The 22,615-nt window shown below is 43.4% G+C and overlaps 1 protein-coding gene across 1 annotated transcript in view; it reads left to right on the forward strand.

Annotated features, from left to right (window-relative positions):
* Positions 1–16,613, forward strand: part of LOC143767484 (uncharacterized) — a 33,031-nt gene extending 16,418 nt beyond the window's left edge. Inside the window, exon 7 of the mRNA XM_077255867.1 lies at positions 14,968–16,613. Within this exon, the coding sequence (XP_077111982.1) occupies positions 14,968–16,100 (1,133 nt within the window). The 3' untranslated portion in view covers positions 16,101–16,613. The remainder of the gene's footprint in view (positions 1–14,967) is intronic.
* The last annotated feature ends 6,002 nt before the right edge of the window (positions 16,614–22,615 follow it).

Here is a 22,615-nt window from a genome sequence, read left to right on the forward strand (position 1 = left end):
TGAGAAGGCCCAATCTTGAGGGTCACCCCTGAGCAAGGAAATCACAATCCTAACCTGCTGAGCAGGGTCTCCAGCTGAACGAGACTTCAGGGACAAATAAAGCTTACAATTATTTCGGAAATTCTGGAAGCTAGCTCTATTCCCTGTGAAGAACTCCGGCAAAGGAATTCTCGGCTCAGATACCGGAGCATGTACCACAAAATCTTGTAAATTTTGTACTTTCGTGATGAGATTATTCAAACCCGCAGTTACACTCTGGAGATCCATTATTGTCAGGTGCACACAGAGCCATACAGAGATTAGGAGGAGAGAGAGAAAAAAGACTGCAGCAAGGCAGACTGGAGGGAAAAAAAAAAAAAAAAAATTCCAGCAGACTTCTTATAACTCTCCTTTCTCAACCTGGGTCTTAACACTTTATTGTCCGGTCAAACTGTCATGATCTCTGCAGGCAGAGATCATAGCAAGCCTATAGAGGGACAAGCTCTCGGAAGATGGAACTATACTGACCATGAACTAAGCCTGCCGCGCAACTAGAAATAGCCAGGTAGCATTTCCTATTTATAGCTAGATGCCCAGCTCTGGCCTAAGACCTAAATAGCTAGCAGAGGGAAATATAAGACCTGGCTCACCTCTAGAGAAATATTCCAAAGAAGACAGTAGCCCCCCACATATAATGACGGTGAGTTCAGATGAAACAACAAACGCAGCAGGAAAATAGTCTTAGCAAATTTGAGGTCCGCTTACTAGATAGCAGAAGACAGATAGTATACTTTCATGGTCAGCAGAAAAACACTAACAAAACACCATCCAGAGATTACCTTAAACTCTGGCATTAACTCATAACGCCAGAGTAGCAATCCCTGATCAACGAGAGCTTTCCAGACACAGTAACAAAACTTCAGCTGTGAACTGGAACAAATAGGCAAAACAAAACATGGACAAAAGTCCAACTTATCTAGTAGTTGTCTAGAAGCAGGAACAAGCACTGAGCGGCATCAGATAACATTGTTGACCGGCAAGAAACCACCAGAGAAATGAGCTTAAATAGCGACACCCACTACTGATGGAACCAGGTGAAACAGGAAAGAGGATGACAAGTCCAATTCCACAAGCGGCCACCGGGGGAGCCCAGAATCCAAATTCACAACAGAAGGAAGCCAAAGACTAGGAGACAGAGATAAGACTAAGTACAGACAAGGCAATGGAACAAGACACAAGGACAAAGACACTGGGACCAGGATATACTGCCTCCTGGTCGGCGGACAACAAGACCAAGGAAATAACACAGAGAATCCTCCGGAGAGGGAGTAACTCAGAGAAAGGCCAGGCAAACTCAGAAGCAAGACACTAACTGAGCTAACACATTGCACAGGCCCAGACCACTGGGTGGAGCTGAACTAAATACTGGAGGTCTCCTGGCAATTGGTCAGGAACAGATTGGACAGATGCACCTGATTCCTATAAGAACCAGAGAGTTCAGGCGCCGCCCCTCTATACACAGAACCATGAAGCATGCAGAGAGCAGAGACACAGAACAAGGAGCTGGCAAGAAACAGAAACCACATCATGACCTGGAGCAGTGGGTAAGATAGTGTGAGAGGTGCGAGGCCATGCCGTGATGCCAGCAGAGTTGTTACACGCTGGCACGAGAACAGCAAGGCTTAGCCCGAGCACAAATCCCACAGGACTGCACAAAGGAACGCACATCCCGCGACAAGGAAGGCCACCAGAAGGACCTAGCCACCAAATCTCTGGTACCAAAAATCCCAGGATGGCCTGCCAACACCGAAGAGTGAACCTCGGAAATAACTCTGCTGGTCCATCTATCTGGGACAAACAGTCTCTCTGGTGGGCAACGGTCAGGTCTATCCGCCTGAAATTTCTGCAGCACTCGTCGCAAATCTGGGGAAATGGCAGACAAAATCACTCCCTCTCTGAGGATACCAGCCGGCTCTGAAACTCCCGGAGAGTCAGGCACAAAACTCCTAGAAAGAGCATCAGCCTTCACGTTCTTCGAACCAGGCAGGTACGAGACCACGAAATCGAAACGGGAGAAAAACAACGACCAACGAGCCAGTCTAGGATTCAGCCGCTTGGCAGACTCGAGATAAATCAGATTTTTGTGATCAGTTAAGACCACTACACGATGCTTAGCTCCCTCGAGCCAATGTCGCCACTCCTCAAATGCCCACTTCATAGCCAACAACTCCCGATTACCAACATCATAATTCCGCTAGGCAGGCGAAAACTTTCTTGAAAAGAAAGCACAAGGCTTCATCACAGAGCAATCAGAGCTTCTCTGCGACAAAACAGCCCCTGCTCCAATCTCAGAAGCATCAACCTCGACCTGAAAAGGAAGAGAGACATCAGGCTGACACAAAACTGGAGCCGAAGAAAACCGGCGCTTCAGCTCCCGAAAGGCTTCCACGGCCGCAGACCAATTAGTCACATCAGAACCCTTCTTGGTCAAATCCGTCAAGGGTTTAACCACGCCAGAAAAATTAGCAATGAAGCGACGGTAAAAATTAGCAAAACCCAAGAACTTCTGAAGACTCTTAACAGATGTAGGCTGAGTCCAGTCATGAATAGCCTGGACCTTGACTGGGTCCATCTCAATAGTAGAAGGAGAAAAAATAAAACCCAAAAATGAAACCTTCTGTACTCCGAAGAGACATTTTGAGCCCTTCACAAATAAGGCATTAGCACGCAGGACCTGAAATACCATCCTGACCTGCTTCACATGGGACTCCCAGTCCTCAGAAAAGACCAAAATGTCATCCAGATACACAATCATAAATTTATCCAGATATTCTCGGAAGATGTCATGCATGAAGGACTGGAACACAGAAGGAGCATTAGAGAGTCCAAAAGGCATCACCAAGTACTCAAAATGGCCTTCGGGCGTATTAAATGCTGTTTTCCATTCATCCCCCTGCTTAATGCGCACAAGGTTATACGCACCACGAAGATCTATCTTGGTGAACCAACTGGACCCCTTAATCCGAGCAAACAGATCAGACAACAATGGCAAAGGATACTGAAATTTGACCGTGATTTTATTTAGAAGACGATAATCTATACAAGGTCTCAGAGAGCCATCCTTCTTGGCCACAAAAAAGAATCCTGCACCAAGAGGGGAGGAGGACGGGCGAATATGTCCCTTCTCTAAAGACTCCATTATATAGCTCCGCATTGCGGCATGTTCTGGTACAGACAAATTAAAAAGTCGTCCCTTAGGGAACTTACTACCAGGAATCAAATTTATAGCACAATCACAATCCCTGTGAGGAGGCAGGGCACCGGATCTGGGCTCATCAAATACATCCTGGTAGTCCAACAAAATCTCAGGGACCTCAGAAGGAGTGGAAGAAGCAATTGATACCAAAGGAGCATCGCCATGAATCCCCTGGCAACCCCAACTTGACACAGACATAGCTTTCCAATCCAGAACTGGATTATGGGCCTGCAGCCATGGCAGACCCAACACGACAACATCATGCAAATTATGCAGCACAAGAAAGCGAATCACCTCCTGATGCACAGGAGTCATGCACATGGTCACGAGTCCAATATTGAGGCTTATTCTCAGCCAATGGTGTAGCATCAATTCCCCTCAGTGGAATAGGGAATTCCAAAGGCTCCAGGACAAAACCACAGCGCCTGGCAAAAGACAAATCCATCAGATTCAGGGCAGCACTTGAATCCACAAAAGCCATAACCGAGTAGGATGACAAAGAACAAATTAAAGTAACAGACAAAATGAATTTAGGCTGTATAGTACCAATGGTGACAGGTTTAGCGATTTTTTTAACGCGCTTAGAGCATGCTGAGATAACATGAGTTGAATCACCACAGTAAAAGCACAACCCATTTTGACGTCTATGATTTTGCCGCTCAATTCTGGTCAGAACTCGGTCACATTGCATAGACTCAGGTCTCTGTTCAGAAAACACCGCCAGATGGTGCGCAGATTTGCGCTCCCGCAAACGCCGATCAATCTGAATGGCCAAAGGCATTGAGTCATTGAGACTTGCAGGCGTGGGGAACCCCACCATAACATTCTTAATGGCTTCAGAAAGACCTTCTCTGAAATTTGCAGCCAGGGCACACTCATTCCATTGAGTAAGCACCGACCATTTCCGAAATTTTTGACAATACACCTCAGCTTCATCCTGGCCCTGAGAAAGAGCCAGCAAGGCCTTTTCTGCCTGGTTCTCAAGATTAGGTTCCTCATAAAGCAGTCCAAGCGCCAGAAAAAACGCATCCACATTCAGCAATGCAGGATCTCCTGGCACCAGAGAGAAAGCCCAAACTTGAGGGTCGCCACGTAACAAGGAGATAACAATTTTAACTTGCTGAGCGGAATCACCAGAGGAACGAGGTCTCAAAGATAGAAATAATTTACAATTATTCTTAAAATTCAGAAACCTAGATCTCCAGAAAACAACTCAGGAATAGGTATTTTTGGCTCTGACATAGGGCTATGAACAACAAAATCCTGAATGCTTTGCACCCTTGCAGCAAGATGATCCACACTAGAAGTCAGACTCTGAATATCCATGTCTGCAGCTGAACACAAAACCACCCAGAGATTAAGGGGATGAGAGAAGCTGGACAGACTGCAGCAAAGATAGAGAGGAAAAAAATAAAAAATTGTACTCAGGGCTTCTCTTATCCCACTTCTGCGATGCATTAAACACTTTTTGGCCTGCTGTACTGTTATGATCCTAGTGGCTGAGGATCACAAAACGGACTAGCTAAGTTTATGAACATAGACACGAGCTCTAGGGAGGTGGTAACTGAACTGACCGCAAACCTGATCCTAACCAACACACTAAAGGTAGCCGGTGAACGTGCCTAAAATCCTGGACGTCTCGACGCAGCCTGAGAAACTATCTACTCCTGGAGGGAAAGTAAGACCTCACTTGCCTCAAGAGAAATCACCCCAAAGATATAGGAAGCCTCCGACAAATAATAACGGTGAGGTAAGGGGAAAACACAAACGTAGAAATGAAAACAGATTCAGCAAATGAGGCCCGCTAATACTAGATAGCAGAAGACAGATAGGGAACTGTGCGGTCAGTAAAAAACCCTATGCAAAATATCCACGCTGAGAATACAAGAACCCCCACACCAACTAACGGTGTGAGGGGAGAAACTCAGCCCCCTAGAGCTACCAGCAAGCAAGGAAATCACATATTAGCAAGCTGGACAAGAAACAAAAATAAACCAAGAAACATATGACCACAGATGGTCAAAAAATGAACCAAGCAAAACTTAGCTTCTCTTGAAGAGACTGATAACGAAGGACTGCAGGAGAGCTCCAAAATAGCACTGAAGACATTGACAGCAGGCAACAACTGAGAGTCCAGGTGAACTAAATAGGAAACCAGCTAAAAGATAACGAGACAGCTGATCAGCCTCAGACCTGCAGAATGACACAAAGAACCACCAGAGGGAGCCAAAGACAGCACTACACAGTACCAGTTGTGACCACAAGAGGGAGCCCAAAAACAGTTCACAACAGTGTCCATCAACCAGACATCCTCCACTCCATCCATCTGGACCATCGAGCATTGCACGGCACTCATCGGTGAACAAAACAGTTTGGAAGTCAGTCTTCATGTATCGTTTGGCCCACTGGAGCCATTTCTGCTTGTGTGCAGTGGATAGAGGTGGTCGACAGGATGGCTTACGCACCTCTGAAGGACCCTGCATCTTGTTGTTCTGGGGACGTTGGAGGCACCAGCTGCTTAAAAACTTGTCTGCTGCTATGACAAGGCATTTTTGCAGCTGCTCTTTTAACCTTACACAATTGCCTGTTGGAAAGAGTCCTCAATTTTTCCTTATCAGCACGCACACGTATGTGCTGGGAATCAGCTACATACTTCTTGATTGTGCGATGATCACGATGATGTGTCTTGGCAATGTTGATTGTAGTCATGCCTTGACCTAAATACTCCACAATTTGTTGCTTCTCAGCAGCTGACACATCCTTTTTCTTTCCCATTTTGGCAAAAAATGTAGGCTGCTTAATAATGTGGAACAGCCTTCTTAAGTAGTCTTGCCTTTATTTGGACACACCTGCCAAACTAATGTGCACAGGTATCTGCAATTGCTTTCAGTGATATAAAGAGCCCTGACACACATCACCATCAATGAGTTTAAATGACAAACAAAAAAATTCTAACCTTATCACTCCTAAACTCTTTGTGCATAATAATTTGGAACACAGTGTAGAATAAAAAAAAGAATCACAGTAATTATTACATAAAGGTCTGATTTTTTTTACTTTGAATAGCCTGAAAATAGATTAGGCTGGGTTCACATTTTCAGCAGTCCGTTAGATGGACTGCGTTACGCCGCGGCATAACGCGGTGTAACACAGTCTGTTAATGCTGCCATCAAGCTCTATTTCGGGCGCATCGCTAGCGCACGCCCAAAATGGGCGTGCGCTAGCGATGTGCCGTCATTGAGTGACAGACCCTGGGACGCGGGCTGCAGCATTTCCGGGTCCGTCATCGCTAGCACAGATAGAGCATCTGCTAGCTCTATCTGCGCTAGCGCAATGTCATGTCGGCACTTGCGTTAACGCAGCCCGTTTAACGCATGTGTTGAACGGGCTGCTTTAACGCATTGTGAACCTAGCGTTAGTCTAGAGAGGCCAGAAAGCAAAAATTCACCTTTATTACAAGAGTAAATTGAGGTAATGATTTTTAATCTTGACCAAGTGTGAATTTCTTTACAATAACAGCAGAGTTTCACTTTTTCCTGACTTTTCAGTTTGTTTGATAAAAGATCTTACTAACTCCAAAAGGATTGCGATAAACTATACAAAAACACATTACACCTCTGCCACGATACAGTGCTTTGCAAAAGTATTCGGCCCCCTGGAACTTTTCAACCTTTTCCCACATATCATGCTTCAAACATAAAGATACCAAATGTAAATTTTTGGTGAAGAATCAACAACAAGTGGAACACAATTGAAAAGTTGAACGAAATTTATTGGTTATTTTAAATTTTTGTGGAAATTCAAAAACTGAAAAGTGGGGCGTGCAATATTAATCGGCTTCTTTAACTTAATACTTTGTTGCTCCACCTTTTGCTGCAAGTCACTTGGGGTATGTCTCTATCAGTTTTGTACATCGAGAGACTAAAATTCTTGCCCATTCTTCCTTGGCAAACAGCTAGACCTCATTGAGGTTTGATGGAGATCATTTGTGAACAGCAGTTTTCAGCTCTTTCCACAGATTCTCGATTAGATTGAGGTCTGGACTTTGACTTGGCCATTCTAACACCTGGATACATTTATTTGTGAACCATTCCATTGTAGATTTTGCTTTATGTTTGGGATCGTTGTCTTGTTGGAAGACAAATCCCAGTCTCAGGTCTTTTGCAGACTCCAACAAGTTTTCTTCAAGAATGGTCCTGTATTTGGCTCCATCCATCTTCCCATCAATTTTAACCATCTTCCCTGTCCCTGCTGAAGAAAAGCAGGCCCAAACCATGATGCTGCTACCACCATGTTTCACAGTGGGGATGGTGTGTTCAGGGTGATGAGCTGTGTTGCCTTTACGCCAAACATATCGTTTGGCATTGTTCCAAAAAGTTTGATTTTGGTTTCATCTGACCAGAGCACCTTCTTCCACATGTTTGGTGTGTCTCCCAGGTGGCTTGTTGCAAACTTTAAATGACACTTTTTAAGGATATCTTTGAGAAATGGCTTTCTTCTTGCCACTCTTCCATAAAGGCCAGATTTGTGCAGTGTACAACTGATTGTTGTCCTATGGACAGACTGTCCCACCTCAGCTGTAGATCTCAGCAGTTCATCCAGAGTGATCATGGGCCTCTTGGCTGCATCTCTGATCAGTCTTCTCCTTGTTTGAGATTAAAGTTTAGAGGGATGGCCGGGTCTTGGTAGATTTGCAGTGGTATGATACTCCTTCCATTTCAATATGATCGCTTGCACAGTGCTCCTTCGGATGTGTAAAGTTTTGGAAATCATTTTGTATCCAAATCCAGCTTTAAACTTCTCCACAACAGTATCTAGGACCTGCCTGTTGTGTTCCTTGGTCTTCATGATGCTCTCTGTGCTTCAAACAGAACTGATGTGGATTCTGTTTTTGGGCTCCCTCTGGTGGTTACAACTGGTACTGGGTGACTTTGGTGGGTGGCGGTCTCTGGTTTCCACCTGTCCATCAGAGGCTGGGTGTTTCCTATTTAACCTGGCTTTCCTGTCATTCCCTTGCCAGCTATCAATGTATCAGTGTGTCTCTGTTACCTGCTCCTAAAGCCTTCAAGACAAGCTAAGTCTGCATTTCCCTGTTTCATGTTTGCTTTCATGTTTTTAGTCCAGCTTGCAGATATGTAATTCTCTGCTACTGGTTGCTCTGGTGGGCTGAAATTACCACTCATGTACCATGAGTTGGCACATGAGTTCAAGTAATTTCAGGATGGTATTTTGAAGGGTTTTTAAGCTGACCGCGCAGTGCACCTTTTGTATCCTCTGCTATCTAGCTTAAAGCGGGCCTCATTTTGCTGAATCTATTTTCATAACTACGTTTGTGCCTTCCTCTCATTTCACCGTCATTATATGTGGGGGGCTGCTATTTCTGTGGGAATATTTCTCTGGAGGCAAGATAGGTCTGTGATTCTTCTGATAGGGGAAGCTAGATCTCCGGCTGGCGCGAGGCGTCTAGAGTCCCCCCAGGAACACTCCCCGGCTACTGTTAGTTGAGTGTTGAGGTTCAGGATCGCGGTCAGCTCAGGTTCCATCACCCTAGAGCTCGTCCTGTTTTTGCCCATGTTATTTGTTATATTCCCTGCCATTGGGAACATGACAGTATAGCCGGCCCACAGAGTGTTAATTGTTTGGGCTGAAGCAGGAGGAAAAGAAGTGTTGAAGGGTAATTTTTTTTTTTCCCTCAGAGTTTTGCTGCCTAGCCCTTAATTGCTGTCTAGCTGCTTCTTACCTCCTCTTAACCCTTGAATGGCTCTGACCTTAGCTGTTTAACATGGATGTCCAGAGTTTGGCTTCCAGCCTGAATAATCTTGCTGCAAAAGTTCAAAACATACAGGATTTTGTTGTTCACACTCCTATGTCTGAACCTAGAATTCCTATTCCAGAGTTTTTTTCTGGAGATAGATCTACCTTCCTGAATTTCAGGAACAATTGCAAATTGTTTCTTTCTTTGAAATCTCGCTCCTCTGGAGACCCTGCTCAGCAGGTCAAGATTGTAATATCTTTCCTGCGGGGCGACCCTCAGAATTGGGCATTTGCATTGGCACCAGGGGATCCTGCATTGCTCAGTGTGGATGCGTTTTTTCTGGCACTGGGATTGCTCTATGAGGAACCTAATCTGGAGATTCAGGCTGAAAAGGCTTTATTAGCCCTCTCTCAGGGGCAAGATGAAGCGGAAGTATATTGTCAAAAATTTCGGAAATGGTCGGTGCTTACTCAGTGGAATGAGTGCGCCCTGGCTGCAAACTTCAGAGATGGTCTTTCTGAGGCCATTAAGGATATTATGGTGGGGTTCCCTGCGCCTACAGGTCTGAATGAGTCTATGGCTATGGCCATTCAGATTGATCGGCGTTTACGGGAGCGCAAACCTGTGCACCAGTTGGCGGTGTCTTCTGAACGGGCACCTGAGACTATGCAATGTGATAGAATTCAGTCCAGAAGTGAACGGCAAAATTATAGGCGGAAAAATGGATTGTGTTTTTATTGTGGTGATTCAGCTCATGTTATATCAGCATGCTCTAAACGCACAAAAAAGGTTGATAAATCTTTTGCCATTAGTACTCTGCAGTCTAAGTTCATTTTGTCTGTAACTCTGATTTGTTCACTGTCATCCATTTCCGTCGATGCCTATGTGGATTCGGGCGCTGCCCTGAGTCTTATGGATTGGTCATTTGCCAAACGCTGCGGTTTTAGTCTGGAGCCTCTGGAAGTTCCTATTCCTTTGAAGGGAATTGACTCTACACCATTGGCTATGAATAAACCGCAGTACTGGACACAAGTGACCATGCGCATGACTCCCGTTCATCAGGAGGTGATTCGCTTCCTTGTACTGTATAATTTACATGATGTACTAGTGCTTGGTCTGCCATGGTTACAAACTCATAATCCAGTCCTGGATTGGAAAACAATGTCTGTGTTAAGCTGGGGATGTCAGGGGGTTCATGATGATGCACCTCTGATTTCAATCGCTTCATCTACTCCTTCTGAGGTCCCTGCGTTTTTGTCTGACTATCGGGATGTTTTTGAGGAGCCTAAGCTCAATTCGCTCCCTCCTCATAGGGATTGTGACTGTGCTATAGAATTAATTCCTGGCAGAAAGTTCCCTAAGGGTCGTTTATTTAATCTGTCAGTGCCAGAGCATACTGCTATGCGGAATTATATTAAGGAGTCCTTGGAAAAGGGACATATTCGTCCATCTTCGTCCCCTCTGGGAGCAGGTTTTTTTTTCGTGGCTAAAAAAGATGGTTCCCTGAGGCTTTGTATAGATTATCGCCTTCTGAATAAGATTACAGTCAAATATCAGTATCCATTGCCATTATTGACTGATTTGTTTGCTCGCATTAAGGGGGCTAGGTGGTTCACTAAGATAGATCTTCGCGGTGCGTATAATCTTGTGCGGATAAAGCAGGGTGATGAGTGGAAAACCGCATTTAATACGCCTGAGGGCCATTTTGAGTATTTGGTAATGCCTTTTGGACTTTCTAATGCTCCTTCAGTCTTTCAGTCCTTTATGCACAATATTTTCCGTGAATATCTGGATAAGTTTATGATTGTGTATTTGGATGATATTTTGGTGTTTTCTGATGACTGGGAGTCTCATGTTCTACAGGTCAGGAAGGTGTTTCAAGTCCTGCGGGCCAATTCTCTGTTTGTGAAGGGCTCAAAATGTCTCTTCGGAGTCCAGAAGATTTCTTTTTTGGGGTACATTTTTTCTCCTTCTACTATTGAGATGGATCCCGTCAAGGTTCAGGCGATTTGTGACTGGACACAACCTACATCTGTTAAGAGTCTTCAGAAGTTTTTGGGTTTGGCTAATTTTTATCGTCGGTTCATTACTAATTTTTCCAGTGTTGTTAAACCTTTGACTGATTTGACTAAAAAGGGTGCTGATGTTGCTAATTGGTCTCCTACGGCTGTGGAGGCCTTTCAGGAACTTTAGCGCCGGTTTTCTTCTGCTCCTGTGTTATGTCAACCAGATGTTTCACTTCCCTTTCAGGTTGAGGTTGATGCTTCCGAGATTGGAGCGGGGGCGGTTTTGTCACAGAGAAGTTCCGATGGCTCGGTGATGAAGCCATGTGCGTTCTTTTCTAGAAAATTCTCGCCCGCCGAGCGCAATTATGATGTGGGTAATCGGGAGCTTTTGGCCATGAAGTGGGCATTTGAGGAGTGGCGTCATTGGCTTGAGGGTGCTAGACATCGTGTGGTGGTCTTGACTGACCACAAAAATCTGATTTACCTTGAGTCTGCCAGGCGTCTGAATCCTAGACAGGCTCGTTGGTCGTTATTCTTTTCTCGTTTCAATTTTGTGGTTTCATACCTGCCAGGTTCAAAGAATTTGAATGCGGATGCTCTTTCCAGGAGTTTTGTGCCTGACTCTCCTGGAGACTCTGGGCCTACTGGTATCCTTAGGGATGGGGTAATATTGTCCGCCGTCTCCCCAGACTTGCGACGTGCATTGCAGGAGTTTCAGGCGGATAAACCTGATCGTTGTCCACCAGAAAGACTGTTTGTTCCGGATGATTGGACCAGTAGAGTCATCTCCGAGGTCCATTCTTCTGTGTTGGCTGGTCATCCTGGAATATTTGGTACTAGAGATTTGGTGGCCAGGTCTTTTTGGTGGCCTTCCTTGTCAAGGGATGTGCGCACCTTTGTGCAGTCTTGTGAAGTGTGTGCTCGGGCTAAGCCTTGCTGTTCTCGGGCCAGTGGGTTGTTGTTACCCTTGCCTATCCCGAAGAGGCCTTGGACGCACATTTCCATGGATTTTATTTCAGATCTCCCTGTCTCACAGAAAATGTCCGTTATCTGGGTTGTGTGTGACCGCTTTTCTAAGATGGTTCATTTGGTACCCTTGCCTAAGTTGCCTTCCTCCTCTGAGTTGGTTCCTTTGTTTTTTCAGAACGTGGTTCGTTTGCATGGGATTCCGGAGAATATCGTTTCTGACAGGGGATCCCAGTTTGTGTCTAGATTTTGGCAGACGTTTTGTGCTAAGATGGGCATTAATTTGTCTTTCTCGTCTGCATTCCATCCTCAGACGAATGGCCAGACGGAGCGAACTAATCAGACCTTGGAAACTTATTTAAGGTGTTTTGTTTCTGCTGATCAAGATGACTGGGTTGCCTTTTTGCCACTGGCCGAATTTGCCCTTAATAATCGGGCTAGTTCTGCTACTTTGGTTTCTCCTTTCTTTTGTAATTCGGGGTTTCATCCTCGTTTTTCCTCTGGTCAGGTGGAGCCTTCAGATTGTCCTGGAGTGGACGTGGTGGTGGACAGGCTACATCAGATTTGGAATCAGGTGGTGGACAATTTGAAGTTGTCTCAGGAGAAGGCTCAGCAGTTTGCTAATCGCCGTCGCCGCGTGGGTCCCCGACTTCGTGTTGGGGACTTGGTGTGGTTGTCTTCTCGTTTTGTCCCTATGAAGGTCTCTTCTCCTAAGTTCAAGCCTCGGTTTATCGGTCCTTATAAGATCTTGGAGATTCTTAACCCTCTATCTTTTCGTTTGGATCTCCCAGCATCGTTTGCTATTCATAATGTGTTCCATCGGTCGTTATTGCGGAGGTATGAGGTGCCCGTTGTTCCTTCAGTTGAGCCTCCTGCTCCGGTGCTGGTGGAGGGAGAATTGGAGTATGTTGTTGAGAAGATCTTGGATTCTCGTGTTTCCAGACGTAAACTCCAGTATTTGGTTAAGTGGAAGGGTTATGGTCAGGAGGATAATTCCTGGGTGGTCGCCTCTGATGTTCATGCGACTGATTTGGTCCGCGCCTTCCATAGAGCTCATCCTGATCGCCCTGGGGGTTCTCGTGAGGGTTCGGTGACCCCTCCTCAAGGGGGGGGTTCTGTTGTGGATTCTGTTTTTGGGCTCCCTCTGGTGGTTACAACTGGTACTGGGTGACTTTGGTGGGTGGCGGTCTCTGGTTTCCACCTGTCCATCAGAGGCTGGGTGTTTCCTATTTAACCTGGCTTTCCTGTCATTCCCTTGCCGGCTATCAATGTATCAGTGTGTCTCTGTTACCTGCTCCTAAAGCCTTCAAGACAAGCTAAGTCTGCATTTCCCTGTTTCATGTTTGCTTTCATGTTTTTAGTCCAGCTTGCAGATATGTAATTCTCTGCTACTGGTTGCTCTGGTGGGCTGAAATTACCACTCATGTACCATGAGTTGGCACATGAGTTCAAGTAATTTCAGGATGGTATTTTGAAGGGTTTTTAAGCTGACCGCGCAGTGCACCTTTTGTATCCTCTGCTATCTAGCTTAAAGCGGGCCTCATTTTGCTGAATCTATTTTCATAACTACGTTTGTGCCTTCCTCTCATTTCACCGTCATTATATGTGGGGGGCTGCTATTTCTGTGGGAATATTTCTCTGGAGGCAAGATAGGTCTGTGATTCTTCTGATAGGGGAAGCTAGATCTCCGGCTGGCGCGAGGCGTCTAGAGTCCCCCCAGGAACGCTCCCCGGCTACTGTTAGTTGAGTGTTGAGGTTCAGGATCGCGGTCAGCTCAGGTTCCATCACCCTAGAGCTCGTCCTGTTTTTGCCCATGTTATTTGTTAAATTCCCTGCCATTGGGAACATGACACAGAACCCTGAGACTATCACAGAGCAGGTGCATTTATACGGAGACTTGATTACACACAGGTGGATTATATTTATCATCATTAGGCATTTAGGACAACATTGGATCATTCAGAGATCCACAATGAACTTCTGGAGTGAGTTAGCTGCACTGAAAGTAAAGGGGTTGAATAATACTGCACGCCCCACTTTTCAGTTTTTGAATTTCCACAAAAATTTAAAATAACCGATAAATTTCGTTCAACTTCACATTTGTAGTCCACTTGTTGTTGATTCTTCACCAAAAATTTACATTTGGTATCTTTATGTTTGAAGCATGATATGTGGGAAAAGGTTGAAAAGTTCCAGGGAGCCGAATACTTTCGCAAGGCACTGTATATCTGTAAGATGTGTGTGGCTGATGGCTTTTGTATAAATGTATTCACATGTTCAGTAGTTGGGGTGGCATGGCTTGTAAATGGTTTATGGCATTACTCCACATTATAAACTGCATTTTGTTTTCAATTCCAAGAAATTTAGATTACTGTACAATCTGTCCTGAAATGGAGGGCACTAACATTTTCTTTACTTTATTAAAAGATATCATAGTACCTCCAATGTTCCATCATAAACTAGAGAAACTCCAGTTTAGCGGATTATGTTAAAATGTTCTGCCTAAATTGGCCCCTATAATAGTTTGGATTGCCAAAAGCTACTAAACCACATACTCTAATTATCCAGAGATGTTTCACCACAAATTACTAAATCATTGACGATGAAGACAGAATGGAGAGGGATCATTTTAGCAGATCTGTTATTGTCTACAGTCACAGTTTTTGTCTACTGTACAGTATTCAGTGGCCAAGATCTTCTGATTTAATTGCTCTCTGTTACAGCCAGTTTTACTTTTCCATTTTACATGTAATTATCTTTGAAATGCCAAACCTGATCCCAAGTGTTTCTGAGATTTTTTCTTTGTGACAGTGGACTTTATGTTAGTGGTAAAATTAGGTTGATTTTGTTTTGCGTTTATATATGAAAACTAAAAAAAAAAATTGTATTGAATTTGTGTGCTCTTAAAACAGAAAGTAATAACAATTTTATAGATATTTAGGAATGATCTATAGATAATTTTTAAGGATATTTTATTAAAAACTATTTATCTTTATTCTTGGCAGATGATTGTACCGGTAGATCACAGGGACAACTCACATCTTCAATTTTTAAATCTGATTACTCTGATATCACACAGGATCTAACTGAAGTGTACACTATTATTCCAGATATACCATCATCCCTTCACAGCAAATATCTATCATTTGATCCTTTTGAACAGATTATTCCTTCTGATGCATCACTGACTTTTGAGAAAAATAAAAGTCACAACAGAGTTATTGAAAATCAAACTTCTGTTACAGGAAATAATCCATTTACAAGTGTAGAATACGGAAACAGTTTTTCCCTCAAAATGTCTTTTTTTACTGATCAAAAATTTCACACTAAGGAGAAAAGATTTTCTTGTGCACAGTGTGGGAAATCTTTTAACCAAACATCGCAGCTTGTTAGGCATGAAAGAGTTCACACAGGGGAGAAACCATTTTCATGTTCAGAATGCAGGAAATGTTTTGTAAATAAATCAACTCTTGTTACACACCAGAGAACTCACACAGGGGAGAAACCATATTTATGTTCAGATTGTGGGAAACGTTTTGGAGATAAATCACATTTTCTTAGACACCAGAAGTTACACACAGGGGATAAGCCTTTTTCTTGTTCAGAATGTGGGAAATGTTTTGTAGATAAATCAACTCTTGTTCTACACCAGAGAATTCACACAGGAAAAAAGCCATATTCATGTTCTGAATGTGGGAAATGTTTTTTAGAAAAATCAACTCTTGCTATACACCAGAGAATTCACACAGGGGAGAGACCATATTCATGTTCAGAATGTGGTAAATGTTTTGCAGATAAATCAAATCTAGTTAAACACCACAAAATGCACAGAGGGGAGAAGGCGTCTTCATGCTCAGAATGTGGGAAATGTTTTGCAGATAAAACCCATCTTGTTATACATCAGAGAACTCACACAGGGGAGAAGCCTTTTTCATGCTTAGAATGTGGGAAACATTTTAAGCAGAAATCATATCTTATTATTCACCAGAGATCTCACACAGGAGAGAAACCATATATATGTTCAGAATGTGGAAAATGTTTTAATCGGAAATCGGTTTTAATTATCCATCAGAGAATTCACACAGGGGAGAATCCATTTTATGATCAAAATGTGGGAAATATTTTACACACAAATTGATTCATTTTGAACATCAAAAATCTCACATGAGGAGAAGCCATTATCATGCCTGGGAGGTGAGACATGTTTTACTTGAAAACCATATTTTGTTGAACGTTAATAAAATCTTACATGTATATAAAATCTTACATATGTTTTGGCAAACTGTACAAGAAAACACATAACAGAGATAGTCAAATTAACGACAAATAAGTAAAAGAGAAAAAGCAAGTTAGAACTTACATTAGAAATAATAATATATGCAATTACTATTAGACATCTGTTATCTAAAAAGCAAATAAAGAGCAATATTCCATGTTCATTGAACATTTTACATTGCTAAATATGTATATATTCAGTATATGGACATGAGTATTTCAAACCAAGCACCTACTGCTCCTTTCTTAATTCCAATCCTGTGATCTGCCATTCATTACAGTATCTTTCAGTGCTAAATATTGATGTTTTAATAAACTCATGTACCTTTTCTCTGTATTACAACAATAAACATGTTTTTATTGCAAATAACTATTTACATATACGATCCATTCCTTATTTGTAATTCCTCCAATGAAAATGGGGTACACACAAAAACTTGTTTGGACTCCACTGAGGGTGTACAAATTCAGGCACAACACCAAAGTAAGACAAAGAATGGATAAAACTACAGCTTGCTGCTCCATCTGCAGAACTGAAGTTAATCAGCTCTAAAGGAATAACCGGAAAGGTGTCACGGGCTTACTGCGACAGAGAAAGGCCAGGAGACTGCAGTGTCTGATTTCACATACTACTGTACTGATCAGAAGCACTTCTTCATATTAAACAGTGCAGGTTTCTGTTAGCAGTGCAGAGGTTACTTTGTTCAGCTTGAAGTCTCTGTAGCTTCCCAACATGGATCTCAGCTGTTCAGTATTGGCCACTCCCTTCTCCTATATATACTCTCCTGTGTCAATCTGGCTTGCCAGTGTTAAGTCTTGTATTATGGATAATATTACTGCTCTGCCTGGGCAACTGCAGCAGCTCAGTCTAGAGGTGGCAGATCTTTGCTCGGTTGTTTTGCAGCACCCGAAGACATTTGGTTCATGGGACTGCAACTGCCAAACAACTCCTGGTGGAGCCCAAGGTTGCTTTGCCTGACAGATCCTCTGGGGGCATGACAAGTTTCCTCACTCCTCAGGAACTGAGGAGAAACAGGTTTGCATCATAGTTTCACTTCCTCAGGGTAACCCACCAGTCTGGGCATTTTCTCTTCCGACCTACTCTCAGTTGCTATGGATGGTTAAGGAATATTTTCAGTCATCGAGTCTTATATACAATGACCCTGACTGTGTCTCCCTGGCCGAATCTACACTACATCAGCTTCAGCAGGGTGAACGGCCAGCTGAGGAGTACAGCTCCAAGTTTCGGAGGTGGTCTACCGATGCCAAGTGGAATGACCTCGCACTCTGTAGCCAGTTCTATCATGGGTTATCGGTAAGGCTAAAGGATGCCTTTGCCCTGTATAAGACTCCGGTTTCCATGGAGGCAGCCATGTCTCTGGCCATCCGTATGACCGCCGTCTTCGTCAAAGACATAAAGAGACACTCCAATTTGCTGGAGGCCCGGGGTCAAGCGAACCTGGGTCAGAGTCTACCATGGAATCCATGCAGTTTGGTGGGCAGCATGTTCTGTTGGTGCAACGGTAGTTAGGGGATACACCCTTGCCTAGACTTTCGCTAACTCAATCGGATCATGGTCTGGGATCCATATCCTCTCCCTCACATCCTACACCTCTTTAATCAGATTGTGGGTGCCAAATGGTTTTTTAACTATATCTCTGGGGCTTATAATCTCATTCACATCAAGGAGGGGGATGAATGGAAGAGAGCCTTCAATACACCTGAGGGACACTATGAAAACCTTGTAATGCCATTTGGGTTGACTAATGATCCTGCCATCTTTCAACACTTTGTTAATTACAATTTTAGTCTCCTGGCAGGTAGGTTTATTGTGATCTATCTTGACGACATTTTGATTTATTCGCCTGACCTCAATTCACATCAGGTACATGTCAGGTAGGTCCTTCAGATATCAGATACGATAAATTATTTGTCAAACCAGAGAAATGCATGTTCTTGGTTTATCAAGAGATCCCTTTTCTGGTTTATTTTTTATCATCCACTGGTTTTCGCATGGATCCGGTGATAGTCCAGGCGGTATTGGATTGGGATCGTCCTGAGGATCTAAAAACCTAAAAAATGTTTTTGGGTTTTACCGACTACAGAGAGTTCATCAAAAACTTTTTGGTAGTGGCGAAACCTTTGAAGGATATGACCAGTGAAGGGATGGACTTTTCCAGTTGGACCAGTCTGGCCCGGGAAGCTTTTGATACCTTAAAAACATATTTTGCGTATATAGCATATTGTGCCAATCCTAACACAGCTTGACGTCACTCAGACATTTATTGTAGAAGTTGATATGTCTGAAGTGGAGGTGGGGGCTGTATGATCGTAGGGTGTCTCATAGTAAATGGCATCTGTGTGCGCATTTCTCTAAGAAACTATCATCTTCTGAGAAAAACTATGACATTGGTAACAGGGAACTCTTGGCAATTACATGGGCTTTTGAAGGGGCTGTTCATCCAGTCATATTAACCACTAATCATAAAAATCTGTTATATTGTGAATCTGCTAAGCGTCTGACGCCTAGACAGGCAAGGTGGTCTTTATTCTTCGCCAGATTTAACTTTTTTGTGACTTATAGGCTGGGAAATAAGAGTGTTAAGTGCCTTATCCCGTTTTTTCCTGGGGATGGAGATAATTGTGAACGGGTTCCTATACTACAGAAAGTATGCTATTAATTCTGACCTTGAGAAAGAAGTTGTACTGTTCGTACCTGTGAATCTACTTCTTAAAGTTATAAGTGAACATCATGATTCGATACCCTGATATTAAGCCACCATAGATCTCCATTTTTGGTGGTGTGGGATATATCTGAATGTTCGTGAGTATGTAGCTGCCTGTAGTGTGTGTATGTTCATACTTGCTCGTCTGAGTCTCTCCAACCATTGGTAATTTCCAGTAGACCTTGGACTCATTTATCATAGATTTTATTATTGATTTACCCATTTCTGCAGGTAATACAGTTATTTTGATGGTAGTGGACAGGATCAGTAAGATCATTTCATTGCACTATCCGCCTTACCCGAGGCCAATAATAATAATAATCTTTATATAGCGCTAACATATTTCGCAGCGCTTTACGGTTTTGCACACATTATCATCAATGTCCCTGATGGGGCTCACAATCTAAATTCCCTATCAGTATGTCTTTGGAATGTGGGAGGAAACCTGAGTACCCCCACGCAAATATGGGTAGAACATACAAACTCCTTGCAGATGTCCTTTGTGGGATTTGAACCCAGGACCCCATCGCTGCAAGGCTGCAGTGCTAACCACTGAGCCACCGTGCTGCCAAGACCTTGGCTCAAATTTTCTTATTGTTCATATGGTTTCTGACTAGGGAGTGCAATTTATTTCCAAAATTTGGAAAGCGTTTTGCTCTCAGTTGGGGATCCATCTGTCTTTTTCCTCAGCCTTTCATCCATAGTCTAATGGGAAAACTGAGAGTGTAAATCAGAATCTTGAGACTTATCGTGGGTGTTTTTTTATGTGTGAGAATCAGGAGGATTGGGTTAATTACTTGCCTCTAGCTGAATTCGCAGTGACTAACCGTTATCATGAGTCTATTGGTAAGTTACCATTCTTCAGGGCCTATGGGTTTCATCCTCAGTTCAGCTCTTTCAAAAGGAATCGTTCCTCAGGAATACCTGAAGATGGGTTCTCAATAATTTGAAGAAGATGGGGGCCAAATATAAGAGTGTGGCTCATGTGAGACGCTTGGTGGATTCGGACCTGTGTGTTGATTTGGTGTGGTTGTCCTCAAGGAACATAAAGTTAAAAGGTCCCTTTTTGGAAGCTGGGTCCCAGGTTCATCTGTCATTATGAGATTGTGGCTGTCATCAATCCTGTACCATTCTACCTTGCTATGACACCAACTTTTTGGATTTATAATGTGTTTCATCGGTCTTTGCGCAAAAAATATGTTGCGCCCTCTGAACCTTCACAGGTGGTTACAACCAGGCAACCCCCACATGTACTTATGCTGGCTAACAGATGTAAATCACTCAGCTGCTGCATGAAAAACTAAATCTCCGAGCATTAAAAAATACTCGGAGGACAACCGAGCGAGCTTGAGAAATCTCGAGTAACGAGTATATTCGCTAATAGAGATCAGTCCTCTAGACGTCACTTTTGCTCTTTACAGTTTCATCCAGGCATTCTGTTTTACTCAACCAAGAGGGAAGTTCAGAGTAATGTTAGACTTTAGTTCCCTGAATCACTTCATTGCAAAGAAAACGGTCTAGATGAAGACCATTCATTTTGTTCTAATCGTCATCAAATCAGATACCAGTTTTAAAACAACATAGAAGTTTTCGACGCATTGCCATCAATCTAGGAAAATAGTACACCTGCAGTTTACATGTCTCCCGTTCAGTCAAGCTGTGGCACTTTGAGTCTTCTTCAAAGTTATTGCGGTTCCCTAAGAATTCACGGGATAATGGGGGCTCTGCACCTGGACTACTGGTTAGTCATTTCCAGCTCCTTCTCCATCATCAAAATTTAATTCAGAGTCTAGAAGAGCAATGGGTTTTTTTTTACTAAATCACAACAAATCTCATTTGATTGCTACCAGAAAAATAAATGCAGCTTTTGTCCATGTTGCCACATTTACTAAAATGAGAAGTCATCAGAGGGTGGTGATTGAAGAAGGGTAAGTGAACGGATTGCCACATAACAACTTCTTTCCCTGTCCTGAGATTGTCATCAAGTAGAGGCATCTGGTCAGAAGACTCGCGGCCGATCTGGACATCATGATCTCTACTTGGAACGTGTTTTAAGAGCAGCTTATTTTGGCTTAAAAAGTAGGACCTGATAACATCATAATTGGTAACCGGAAGTGATTCAGCTACAGAACAGAGATGGTGACAATAGACATGAATAGAGAGGATTATTTGGGTGGTGAAACTCCCTCTTTAACTTCATTGGCACCGCATTGCTCGCTTTTTTGGGTGTGCAAAATAAAAAAACTTGTTTGCAATCAACGGCCCACATCTGTTGGAGTATTTTGTAGTCTGGTATCCTATTGAAAATGTCGATCCTGAAAGGAAACTAAAGGTTTTCTGACAAATATGTTTGGGTTTATATTGAGCACTGTAAATGTATTGCAGTATTAAACCAACAATCAGACAAGTGAAAAGTTGAAATCTATTAATTTGTAAAAATAAAAAAAAGCAAAAGAAAGTCCCAAAAAAGGAAAAATGTTTTGCCCCCCAAAATACTGTTTTTATGTAAAAACAAAACTAAATAAAGAAGTGCACATACTTGGTATTGCCATGTCCAGAATGACCCGAACTATAAAAGTCTCCCATTATTAATCTCGTACGATGAGAACAGGAAAAAAATAAATATGAAACACACAATTAATGTGGTTTCATCAAACTGACACAGAAAAGAGAATAAAAACTGTTTTCCCATTGGGTCTGAGAACTGTATTACTATAAAGGTACACAACACAACCCAACAACAAGGGGGGGGATAACACCAACAAGGGGCAAAAAGTGCGATTATCCCCCCCCAAAATCCTCCAAGGAGGTGACATGACAGGATAGGGGATGAGCACCAGGGACCAGGTCTTGCACATGTGGTAACTCTGGATGTCGGGCATTTCTTGGGGGTCAGTGGAAGCCTTGTCCCGGTCTCTGCTTCCCACGGGCACTGGATCCTATATAACACGTGAGTGTGAGGTTTCTCGGTTATTTCCTTTTATATTAAGAAACGTGTTTGTGACTTAATCCTGTTTCTCGTTTGTGATCTTCCTTTCACTGAAGTAATTAACCCTTGTGACTGTCCATCATCAAACTACAATAAGTTCTCCTTGTTCTTAATGATCCATGTGCAAAGTGTGATTGTGTATGGGGAAGTGAGGGGGTCACTGAGGCTCCTGTAAGGGGCAGTCTGGGTGGATTATTCGTGAGTGGGAGATGGAGATTGAGGGCTGTAATCACTAGACAGACTAGGTGGTCTTATAGTGGTTACCCCTGAACACCAGCTACAACAAGTGTTCATGGAACTTGTCATAGACGCACGGCTCCACTCCATACACCTCGTACACACGCGGCTCTGCTCCGTACACCTCGTACACACGCGGCTCCACTCCGTACACCTCGTACACACGTGGCTCCGCTCCGTACACCTCGTACACACACGGCTCCACTCCGTACACCTCGTACACACGCGGCTCCACTCCGTACACCTCGTACACAAGCGGCTACGCTCCGTACACCTCACACACACAAGGCTCCGCTCCATACACCTCGTACACACAAGGCTCCGCTCCGTACACCTCGTACACACGCGGCTCCACTCCGTACACCTCGTACACCCGCGGCTCCGCTTCGTACACCTCGTACACAAGCGGCTCCGCTCCGTACACCT

This window comes from Ranitomeya variabilis, chromosome 4 (assembly GCF_051348905.1).
Source record: "Ranitomeya variabilis isolate aRanVar5 chromosome 4, aRanVar5.hap1, whole genome shotgun sequence".
NCBI lineage: Eukaryota > Metazoa > Chordata > Amphibia > Anura > Dendrobatidae > Ranitomeya > Ranitomeya variabilis.